Source organism: Cynocephalus volans, chromosome 1 (genome assembly GCF_027409185.1).
Source record: "Cynocephalus volans isolate mCynVol1 chromosome 1, mCynVol1.pri, whole genome shotgun sequence".
In the NCBI taxonomy this organism is placed as follows: domain Eukaryota; kingdom Metazoa; phylum Chordata; class Mammalia; order Dermoptera; family Cynocephalidae; genus Cynocephalus; species Cynocephalus volans.
This window is the reverse complement of record NC_084460.1, coordinates 24,229,374-24,240,844: the sequence shown is the minus strand read 5'-3', so window position 1 is coordinate 24,240,844 and position 11,471 is coordinate 24,229,374. Positions and strand designations below refer to the sequence as shown.

Genomic DNA, 11,471 nt, shown 5'->3' with positions numbered 1-11,471 from the left:
GAGCTCCAAGGCTGGACCCCAGGTGTCACACACTGCTTTAGGAGGTATGCCAGGTCTCTGCACGTGGCTTCCGGGCTGTGGAAAATGGTCCATTCTGCTGACCCAATGGAGTGGAAGGAAGCTGCTCAGTCCTGGGCCTCCACTCCAAGTGCTACTGTCCCACCGCCCCCCACACTCACCCCCAACCCAAGGGAGGGGGGCGCTCGCACCGCCCCCCCGCCCAAATCTTCTATCCGTCAGTGGGTGGGTAGGTCGCGGCGCCTGGACTCCAGCAGATACTGGGGCGTCCCCGTGCGTCCCCCGTCGCCGCTCACCGCTGCTTACGCTCCGCCTGCTGGAGCCGTCGGGAGAGATCCTCGATGCGCACGTTCTTGAGTTGGAGCAGGTGCTCCAGGCGCCTGACCTTCATCTGCAGGACCTGGGCCGCGCCGTGTAGAGGTCAAGTCCGGCGGCCCGCTGCCTCCTGCCCGTATCTCTGCAGGCCCCAAACCCCACCCCACACCCCGCCCCCGAGCCTTCCCAGTGCGCCCTCACCTGCACTGTCTCCTGCGAGGCCAACAGCTCCTGCTCCTTTTCAGCGATCTGGAGGACGAAGCTCGGGTCGCCCTGCAGCGCTTGGCTATACGCGGTAGTCCGCGGAGCAGGCGGCTGCCCCGCCCTGCGGTGGGAAGAAGCTTAGTGAAGGCCTCGACCTCAGGCCCCACCGTCACCTCTCCAGTGCCCTTGGTCAGGTCTTCCCTCTTCCACCTTTCCCCCTTTCCTGCCTCTTCACCTTCCCAGGTGCATCCTGCCCTCAACCCCCACTCCCAGCTTGTGCAGGGAGATCACCAAGCCTGGTGAGGTCAGGAACTCCCAGCTTCTTTACCTGAGCTTCCCCTCTCCTTGGGGGCCTGGGGCACCTTCCCCTCTGGCCTTCTGGGACAAACCTGAAACAAGGCAAGTGGAGGACTGACGTGCTGGAGTCCCATTGTCCTGTCTTCCCCTTCCCCACCCTCACCCCCACCCCACAGCCGAAAGGAAGGACAAGGAGAAAGCTCCTCCTGTGAAGAAGAGAAAGGCCACCTTACCTACATCCATGTATCCACTGCCATCCTGGGGAGCCAGCTCCTGAAAGAACCCCCGTGGTCCACTGTGAGCCCCGGCTCATCCATTCCCACAGAGCCCCACGTCCCTTCCTCAGTACCCCAGGCCAGGCTTTCTTTAGCCTAGCACCCTTCCCCTACACTCATCGCCAAGGCGGGGATTTCCGCCGCCTGGGAAGCCCCCCAGAGCAGCTGGTGAAGTTCGAACCGAGTGGCACCTGTAAAGAGCCTGCGCCCTGCTTCCTGCGTCTCTGCCGCTGCTCCAGGCGTTGCCTCAGCGGGATGAGCACCAGCTCCACCACGCCCGGGGCGCACTGTGCAATCTTGCGCATCACGTCGTCTGGTACCGAGAAGTTCAGCCTGTTCAGCACCTTCCTGGGGGGTAGATGAAGGGGTGGCAGACTAGGTCCGGGGGGAATTAAATGAGGGGGATACGGGAGAAGGAAGGTGGCACGGGGTCGCAGTCCTGAGTGGGGAGCCCTGGGGGAGTGAAAGGGCACCACATCTGAGACACCCTGCTTGGGTGTCCCGAGGTTCCTTGTCTAATTCCCAGTAGAAGAGCTCCTTGATTTTTGTTACCAGATGGATTCTGTCTGCTTTGGCACTCTCCACTCTGACACCCACACGGTCGCAGCCTGGGCAGCGGAGACCATAGCAGGTGAACGGGCTGGGGCAACTCTTCCTGGGAACCGGGGGTGGTGGCTGGAGATTCTCATTCCTGCACCCAGGTATCTTTTACCTGTTCAGATGACCCCAGTTGCTGAGCTTCTGCTGGAGAGAGTTGGCAGGGACATAATTGTGCATCTCTACCATCTTGGGGAAGTAAAACTTGATTATCTCTGCGACCAGGACTGAAGGAGGGGGGTGGGAGCAGACATGAAAGGTGGAGGAATGGGGAAGGGCGAAGGGGTGGGAGAAGAGAAGGGTGGAATGGGAGAATGAGGGGGGCAGAGTGGTGGAACACAGTGGAGAAGCAGAGATGCAGAAAGGGGAGGAACGATAGGGAGGGAGAAAAGAAAGCGAGATCAGTGATCAGGTAGAGGAGATGAAATCTCCAGCATACCTTATAGGAGCTGCATCCCTTCCCCATTCACTCAGGGCATGGGAAACTGAGATCTCTGGTCCTCTAGTAGAGAATGAGTCTCCAAAACAGCCCTTCAGGAGCCCAGGGCCCCACCCTAGGAATTCACATGGGTGCGCGCGCGCGCGCACACACACGCACACACCCCAATACCAAGGTCCCAGGAGAGTCACAGATTTGCATAAGCAAAGATATACATGATAAGATCCCTCTACAGATAAACACATAAGGCAGAATGTGTAGATACACAGGACAAACACCTGCCAGAAACACATAAGTGTACATATAAAACACACACACACACACACACACACACACACACAAGCACAGTCACATATGCAGACAGCCTCCCCAAATATACATATACAGAGACATACTTCTGTCATTGAAATCCCAGGAGACATTCCTAGAAACACAGACACTTACACAATCACAAAGAAACATTCATGCAAGACTCCCCTCATAATACATACAGGACATAACATGTTAACAAAGATATGAACACATACATGCTCAGACTCCTACAGGACAGACATAGAGAACACACAGCACATACAGAGATGCACAAATACAGACACAGATACACACACATCACATGCACACAGGATAGAACATGTAGACATACATTGTACATACACAGTTGCAAATAGAAAACACATACACAGGCACACACACAAACTTCTACAATTGAAGTCCCAGGAGACAGATTCCTCCCACCCCTCCACGTACACCCCCACACGCACACAGACACCTTACACACGCAGGACACATACAGGACAGAACATGTAGACACACACGGACACACACAGGGGCGCACACCTCCATCACTGAAGTCTCGGGAGAGGTTTCGCTTGGGCCGGGACAGAGGGATATTGTCCACCCACAGGTACAGCTGGTGCAGCGCCTCCTCGTCCAAGCTGCTCGCCATTGGCGCCCACGACAAAGGCAGATCGTTCCAGCCTTGCGGAGTCCAGCCCCAGCCTCACGATTCCTCAAGCGCCTCCTCTCTCGCCACCGCGGTCGCCCAGACCCGCCTCCGTTTCTTTAACTCAGGGACTCACTGCCCAACTGGGAGCGGCCATATTGTTTTCTGAAACCATGGCAACCACCCTCTCTAACTCCCCCGAGAGTAGAGGCTTCTGGGAATTGTAGTTTTTTCTTCCAGCAACTCCTCTCAGGCCACAGCTTTGAAAATGTGGTTATACGTCCTTGTCTTCCCTCCTCCCCAAGAAAGTATCGCCTCTGCGCCCGCCACCTGCTGACCAGACTCTGACCCACTCTGGGACCTGCCAAAGCCAACCAGGCCCCCAGAACTCCCGCACCAACATCGGGGGACTGGGAGACCCCTTCTGGGCCTTTTAGCTGTCCATCACAAATGAAGGCAGCACCTCCGTGTTTGTCCGCTTTATAAAGAGGCTCACTGTTAATAATCTGCCACCCACTTGACTGTGTAATATGCTGTGACAGAGCTTCCTTTTTGGGTCCCTTCCCAAAGCTGTGTGCTCATAGGACCATTGCTAGTCCCCACCTCCCAGCAGTGTTCTGGTGGGACATTTAACATGTATCCCAGGGAGAATGTCAGAGTTCAAGGCCAATACCTTGGGCAAGTCATTTAACTCCTTAATCCTATTTCCTCCTTTGTGAAATGGGAATGGTTTTCACCTACTTTTCCCAATGGGTAATAGAAAAGCTTTGCAAACAGGAAAAATATTTATATTTTCATAAGACCTATATTTGTATGGCAACCGGGGGAATGGAAGCTGGTTATAGGTATAGAAGTGGCAAGAGCTCCTGTAGACACTTCCACATCCCTCATCCCCTCCAAAGAGCTATTTTTCCATGGATTAGAAATAGATTTAAAGGGCCAGCCCATGGCTCACTTGGGAGAGTGTGGTGCTGATAACACCGAGGACACGGGTTCGGATCTCTATATAGGGATGGCCGGTTAGCTCACTTGGGAGAGTGTGGTGCTGACAACACCAAGTCAAGGGTTAAGATCCCCTTACCAGTCATCTTTTTAAAAAGAAAAAAAAAAAAAAATACATTTCAGCAACTGGTTTCATTTCAAAACAGCACTACCCTTAGGAGGGTTAGGAAAATGGGTCCCTCCTTAGTGAAGAGACACTTCTAGGGTCAGCCTGGGGAGAAAGCTTGCTTCCACCACAGACTAACAGTGTGGCTTTGGGCACATTACCAGACCTCTCTGAGCCTGTTTTCTTATGGTACCTCCTAATGGCTTTGTTAGCATCTGAAGTGTTTAACACAGGGCCTGGGACACAGCAAGGGCCCTATTAACATCAGCTGGTGTTATCATTAATAAGACAATCTCATTTCCACCTGACAATATTCATGTGCCCGAGAATATCTGCCAAATGAGGTGTTCTTGTTGAGGAGACAAATGGAAGTGATAATTTGCCTTGTTGGTACTTGAGGTGAGGGACCTGGGTTGGCCAAGGGCACTTGGGGAGAAGGGCACTTGGGGAGAAGGCCACTGCTCCCTCTTACTCACTCTAGAGTAGGCCAGAGGATAGGCAGGGCTTCCTGTGACTTTCTGGTCTTCTCCTCCAGGGAAGGGCGAGGGAGGGGAGTGATGGAAAGGGGAATCTCTACTTTTTGTTGTTACCTAGTTTCAAAGCCTTCAAGGCTTACAGGGGATCCCTGAGTGCCAGAAGTGTGGAAGGCAAAGAGTGGAAATCACTCCACCTTGTCTTAAAGTCATGCATTGTGGCCTTGCCTTTCTAGAACGGACCACACCCAGGACAGGCAAGGGACAAAATATTACCTGGATATCCCCCCCTTAACATTTCAGGGTAGGGACAGGAGGAACTTGATGGGGGTGGGTGGGTGGGGAGGGAAACACAGAGTGATGTGCCAGCCCCAGGCAAGGTGGGAAAACCGGTTTGGGGCCCAGAGCTGCCTGCCTAGCTCAGACTCAGGCTCTTCCCTGGCTGTAACTGCTGGGGCCTGAGGGCCTCTACGAGGGAGGTTAGAGGGAGGAACTGGGCCCTGAATGGAGAAAGGGGGTAAGATCAACAAAGGGGCCAGTCCTCACCTTTGGGCTGGGTGCCCCTTGGAGAGCACTGCACAGGGAGTTACCAACTCATTCTCAGCCTCTTGGGGGTGCAATCTGTTTCCAGCAATTTCACTTTCCTCCTGTCACTGTCCCCAAGCATGGTCACTAGGCTTGGAGATGCCAGTTACTGAAAGGCCTAAAGGGCTTCTTCTTAAGGCACCAAAGGTAAACCAAAGGGTACCCTATATGCCCCTCCAAAATCCAATGTGGACCACAGGGACTGCCCAACACCTTTTTCTCTCTGTTCTGTCCCCACTCCCACAAGGGCCTACTTTAAGCAGCCTTGGTAGGCCTATCCCCAGTTGCATATTGTTTGCTTTGGCCCAGTAGAGACTGTTGGCTCCCTCCCTCCTGCCTTAGCAAAGTGACCTCAAGCTTCTAACCCCAAAGCAGTGCAAGGCTAGACTTCCTCAAACCCACCCACAGGTGGGTACCTGGAAGACCCCTTTCTCCCCAAACCCAGATGTAACATTGAGATATGTATGTTGAAGGCTCCCCCTGCCACACACCACAGTCAGGGCCACCCTCTTAGCACTTGCTTCCATGTCCCACCACAGCAAAGACTAAAGGGAACCAGGAAAGCACATGTCACCAAGACAGACGCAAGCCCAGACCATGAAGGATGCACCCTTGGCTGTTAAAATGTTCACTCCCACAAAAGGGAAGTGGACAGATTTATTGAATTCAAACTGGGAAAGGAGCAGCTGGACAGCTGGACTCTGGGCCCAGCCCCAGGCCCCTCTGCCCAGGATGGGCCCTGCCAGAGAGTGATGAGAGGCATGAGGTCTACAGCTGCCCACAAGGGAAGTGCCCATTGTCACTCCCCTGAAGGGCCTCCTGGAAACCTCCAAACTGGACAGAAAACCAAGGGCCAAAGTCACATGGACTGGGCCAAAGAAAGGGACTGCGGAGGTGGAAAGCAGGCAGAGGCAGGCTCAGGAGCCCAAAGTGAGTTAGACTGTGCTTCTCGAGGAGGCCTGGGGGTGCAGGTGGGGGGCTGCCAGCCTTGTGGGTCCCTAGGCTGGACCTTCCTCTGGAGCCCTTCCCAGAATGGCTTTGGGGTCCCCCCCACCAAAGACCTGATGTGAATGGCAGAGGGGAGAGGCACTCTCCGGCCGGGAGCTTCCAGAGCCCACCCTGGTGGTGGCTGCTGTGGTCTAGTCCACTGATGGCACGGTGTGGTAGCACCGGACAGCTCCCCACCCACCCCACCTTATCCCCCGAGCCCAGGGGCAAATGGGGAGGAAAGAGGATTCTGAGAAAGAGGCAATAAGCAGGCAGTGAGGCTGACCTCAGCCCCTGGCCCTACTGATGGGATTGGGCCTGTCACAGGGCCAGGGGAAGCATTACCAAAGGACCTGGGGCTCCCCACTCTGGCTCCGTCCACAGTGGCTGCCCAGAGGGTCCTCTGCCCTGGGCTGGTGCTGCCAATCTGGGTTGGCTAGGCCCATTGGCTCAGCTTTGATGTCCAAGACCCCGAACTCCCGCCTGCCTGGCGTGGTTCTTCCTGGTCACGTGGACCAGATCATGTTCCAAGTGGAGGATGTGGCTCTGCACACGGTCGTCAATGGGGAAGGATGTAAGGTACCTCTTGACCATGGCAAAGTAAGCCATGGCCTCCCCAAAGCTGGGTACAGGCACCTCATCACCGTCCTCCTCATCATCTTCATCGTCTTCATCATCATCATCGTCGTCATCTTCCTCCTCATCATCACTGTCCGACTCTGAGTCCTCCCCACCTTCCAGGAAATGGAGGGTAGGGTACTGGGCCTCCTCCTGGGCACCATAACCCCCGAAGCTGCCACCTGCCTCCACCACTCCCTGGGCCCAGTCCTCGGCCTCCAAGCCCTCAGAGGAGCTCTCCTCCTCCTCTTCCTCCTCTTCCTCCTCACTGTCATCAACATCACCCTCCTCCTCCACCTCCTCTTCCTCCCCCAGTCCCTCTCCTTCACCCCCTTCCTCCTCCTCCTCGCCTTCTTCCTCCTCCTCCTCCCCCCCTTCACCCTCCTCTTCTTCTTCCTCCTCTTCTTCTTCCTCCTCTTCCTCCTCCTCCTCTTCCTCCCCCTCACTCTTGAGAGAAGTGGTGATGGTGGCATTAGGGCCACCCCCGAAGCCGGCTTCACGAAAGCAGGCGGCTATGTCCGAAGGCTCCACTGCCTGCCAGGCTGCAGCCACAAAGTGCAGGGCCTCCATGAGGCCCAGCTGCAGGCCCGAGCGATCCTGGCCCTCTAGCGCAGCCATGGCCTTGAGCAGCATAGCCTGGCGGTAGTGGCCCTTCACCTGTTGGACCACTCCCCGCTCCAGCGGATGCACGGTGCCCGGTGGGAAGAAGGCCAGCTGCACATGCCGCAGGCCCGAAGTGTCCAGGGACTGGGCAGCCAAGCGGCCGGCCAGTAGCAGAACCCGGCGAGACTCTGCAGCCATTCGGGTGTCCAGGGCCTTCAAGTACTTGGCCAGGGCCTGAGTGGTGACACCACCCTTAGAGTTGGCGGTGTAGTCACAGGGCAGACCGGCTTGGCCTGCACGGGGCTTGGCAGACTTGCCGGCCACCAGCGGAGGCAACTTCTCGCTGCCGTCTGCGTTGGCGCACAGCAGGACGCTCAGACGCTGGGTGGCCTGGCGTGCCCGTCCGTCGCCTGCGCACAGCCCCGCGGCCTGGTCAGGCAGGAGGTCGTACCATAGACTGGTCTCGGTAGCGCTGAACACGTCCTGAGAGGCATAGCCCTCAGCCACCGACGGCGGCTGCTCCTCCAGAGCGCGCCAGCCCGTCGTACCCCCACCGCTGCCCTCCGAGGGCACCGCGGCCGGGCTGGCAGGCGCTGCAGGAGCCCGGGGGGCAGCGTTCCGCGCCCGGGCGCGGGCCACGCCGCTGCAAGACACCACACCGTGACGGCGGCGGAAGCGGTCCAGCCAGCCGTTGGAGGCGGTGAAGTCGTCCATGCCCAGCTCCTCGGCTATACGCAGCGCTTTCTCCTTGAGGATGATGCCCTTGACCGGCAGGCCAGCAGCGCGGATCTGCTGGAACCAGGCGATGAGCAACCCCTCGAGCTTGTCGTAGGGGGACAGTTTGTTGGTCTTGCGGCAGGTAGAGGCCACACCGTATTTGCGCTCCGACGCCAGGATGGCGCGCTTGTTCTTCAGGATGGTGCTCAGCGTTGACGGCGGGATGTTGAAGCGCCGCGCGATCTCGCCCTTGCGCAGGTCCGGGTTCTCCTCCACCTCCTGGATTATCCGCGACTTCTCCCGGAACGTCAGCTGCCGCCGCTTGGGGCCCATCCCGGCGCGCCCCCCGCCCCGGGGCCCGGCGCCGCCGCCCCGGGGCGGGGGGCCCGGGCCCGCGGCGGGGGGCACCTGGCGGCCTCTCCCGCGAGCCCCGCCCGAGACAAAGCGGATCGCGGGGCGGCGACCCGGCCGGGCCGGGGTCACCTGCGGGGGCGCCGGCGGGCGCGGCGCCGGGCGGCGGGCGGCAGGCGGCGGGCGCGGGCGAGGGTGGGCGGCGCGGGCGCGGGCGCGGGCCGCAGGAAGTGCCGCGGCGCGGGGAGCTGGGAGCGCTGCGAGCGGGGCGGAGCGGGCGGAGCAGGATCTCGCGGGAAGCGCGGGGACGCCCGGCACCGCCTCCCCGCCCTCCGCGCCCAACCCTTTCCCGGCGGCCCGGACCTGCCGTGGGGGGGCGCTGCGGCCTGCGGGGCAGGCCAGTGTTCCAGGGTCCGGCGACCCGCGGGCAACGGCGCGGGCGGGGACGCGGTGCACCGCCACTGCGCGGGGTGGACACCGATTTGCTGCTTAAAAGGAATAGCAGCCGTTTTTTTGGTTTGGTTTTTTCGTTTGTTTGTTTTAATTATGGCAAATATAGCCCACACTTTTTGCGGAAACTGAAAAATACAGGAAGCTAAAAATTGCTTTTCACACCGACACGTGGAGAGATGCTCAGGTAATATTTTGATCCATTTCTTTCCAGTCTTTTCTCTAGGTGCATGCAGTTTTCTTTTTAAAAATGTATTGTATAAAACTGGCATCTCCTGCTGTTTTACCTGGCATCAAGTAATGAGAATTTTTCCATATCGGTAAACATCATTTCCAACATGCTTTTATTTTATTTATTATTATTATTATTTTTTAAAGATGACCGATAAGGGGATCTTAACCCTTAACTTGGTGTTGTCAGCACCATGCTCACCCAATGAGCTAACCGGCCATCCGTATATGGGATCCGAACCCGGGGCCTTGGTGCTATCAGCACCGCACTCTCCCGAGTGAGCCACGGGCCGGCCCCAACATGCTTTTAAATAGTTGTATATTGTTCCAATTATCGATGAACACGAATCCATGTTACCTATGGTTACACATTTAGGTTACTTTTATAAGCAACACTACAGTTTTAAGTAATATTTGATGGTGCTAATGACATTTTAAAAGTTCTAGTAATCCGACGTTCTGTAGATAAACACTGATAACATCTTGGTGTGTTACTTTCTGAGCTTTTCCATGTGTCTATGGGCTTTTCCACTAATGTATATGTTTACACCTACAGAAATAACATCATCTATATACATAAGCAGTATATACACATGAATCCCTGAAACCTCCTTCTTCTGAATCAAATATAAAAATGCCAAGTTCATAAAACAATGAATGCATAGCGGTGTTTTAAAAAATCTCTTAGAGCAGCATGAAGGGGAACTCCAGCGGTAGGCAGAGGGGAAGGCTGTGACCCAGGCAGACGGTCTGAAGACCTGGGGCTGGCAGAAACTTCAAGTGAGTGGGTGTAGACAAAGAAGAAAAGAGGACCAAGGGCAGTGCCCTGGCTGATCCAAGGTTAAAGGTTTAAGAAAGGACCAAAAGGAGACTCGAGGAGCAGCTAAAGCTCTAGGAGGAACACCAAGCCAGTGTGGTGTTCTGGAAGCCAAGGGAAGGAAGTGTAACTATGCACATTTCTCTCTCTGTGTGTTTATTGGCCATTTGAATCTTGTGAATCTTATAGTCATATTTTTGCCCACGTGTTTGCCTTTTTCTTGACTTTTAGGAGCTCTTTACATGCTCTGAAGAGAAATTCTTTACGTTGCAGACATTTTCTCCCGATTTGCAGCTTGTCCTTTAACTGAGCTTAAAGAGTCTTTTAGATATGAGAAGTTTTTAATCTCCAAGTAGGCAGCTCTGTCAATTTCTCCTCTTATTGCTTCTGTGTTTTGTGTCTTACTTAGAAAGACCTTTCCCACCCCTGAGATATGAAAAAATATTCTTCTGATCTCAAGGCCCAGAAGAAAACATGGGATACTTTTTCCAATAGAGGCTAGATCTGTGCTTGGCCCAAAGTCAGTGTGTGGTCACTGTGCAAAGGTGAATGTTAAGACCACCTGGTTGAGGATTCCTTTCCATGCGGCTCCAGGAAACTGTGTCTACATTTTGGAGGTTTCTTTTTTTTTTTTTTTTTTTTATAAGATGACCGGTAAGGGGATCTTAACCCTTGACTTGGTGTTGGCAGCACCACGCTCAGCCAGTGAGCGAACCGGCCATCCGTATATGGGATCCGAACCCGGGGCCTTGGTGTTATCAGCACCGCACTCACCCGAGTGAGCCACGGGCCGGCCCTACATTTTGGAGGTTTCATCCAGGTGCACGTGTGTCCCTCCTGCCTCCTACCTATCTTGGCTTATAATCAACAGGTGTTTGGGTGAATGCACTGTGGGTGGACTTTTTTTTTACTTTTCTGAACTTTCTATGTTACCTTTAATAAGCAAGTACTACAGGCCCTTTAAAATGAAAAGGAGAATAGAAAGCTTGCTGAGGGCATGAAGGACAGTGGTTAGAAGAGGGGAATGGGTCCTAGGTCTGCTGGGCAGCTTTGGGAAGCCTGAGCCAAGAGAAAAGAAGGTGGACTGTGGGTTTCTCTAACAGTCCTAAGAGTGGAAAGAGTTCTTACAGAAGGAAGTATGAGTTCCTGGGGTCTCAGATGGATTAGTGGAGGAAATGGTCATTTGAGAGGGGGTAGAAATGGGCCTTGTGCACTGCTATAGGCATCAGGTAGACCAGGTTTCTGGAAATGGTTATGCCATCAACACATGTGTGTGGCTTCTTTTCTGTCCTGGAAGTGGCTGTGCCAATGCCTTCTGTATGGCACCAAGGAGGGGCCTGGAAGTAGAAGACACTGTGGGTATGTGGGGGAGGGGGCAGATGCAGGTAGCAGGAAGGAGGGTATCCAGCCATTTGGAGACATCCCTAGAATTCTCAGAGCATC

At 55.2% G+C, this 11,471-nt stretch overlaps 2 protein-coding genes across 2 annotated transcripts; both read right to left on the bottom strand.

Moving 5' to 3' along the window:
* Positions 1–310: 310 nt before the first annotated feature.
* On the bottom strand, positions 311–3,091 carry SPEF1 (sperm flagellar 1). The gene is made up of 7 exons (XM_063080497.1): positions 2,983–3,091; positions 1,822–1,933; positions 1,301–1,457; positions 1,068–1,107; positions 866–926; positions 535–658; positions 311–418 (listed from the first exon to the last, which is right to left on the bottom strand). The coding sequence occupies exons 1-7, from the start codon at positions 3,089–3,091 to the stop codon at positions 311–313; spliced, it is 711 nt and encodes a 236-aa protein (XP_062936567.1).
* A 2,775-nt stretch (positions 3,092–5,866) lies between these two features.
* CENPB (centromere protein B) lies at positions 5,867–8,563 on the bottom strand. Its single transcript, XM_063098351.1, has one exon. It carries the CDS (start codon positions 8,510–8,512, stop codon positions 6,692–6,694), a length of 1,821 nt encoding a protein of 606 aa, XP_062954421.1. The 5' UTR covers positions 8,513–8,563; the 3' UTR covers positions 5,867–6,691.
* Positions 8,564–11,471: the final 2,908 nt, after the last annotated feature.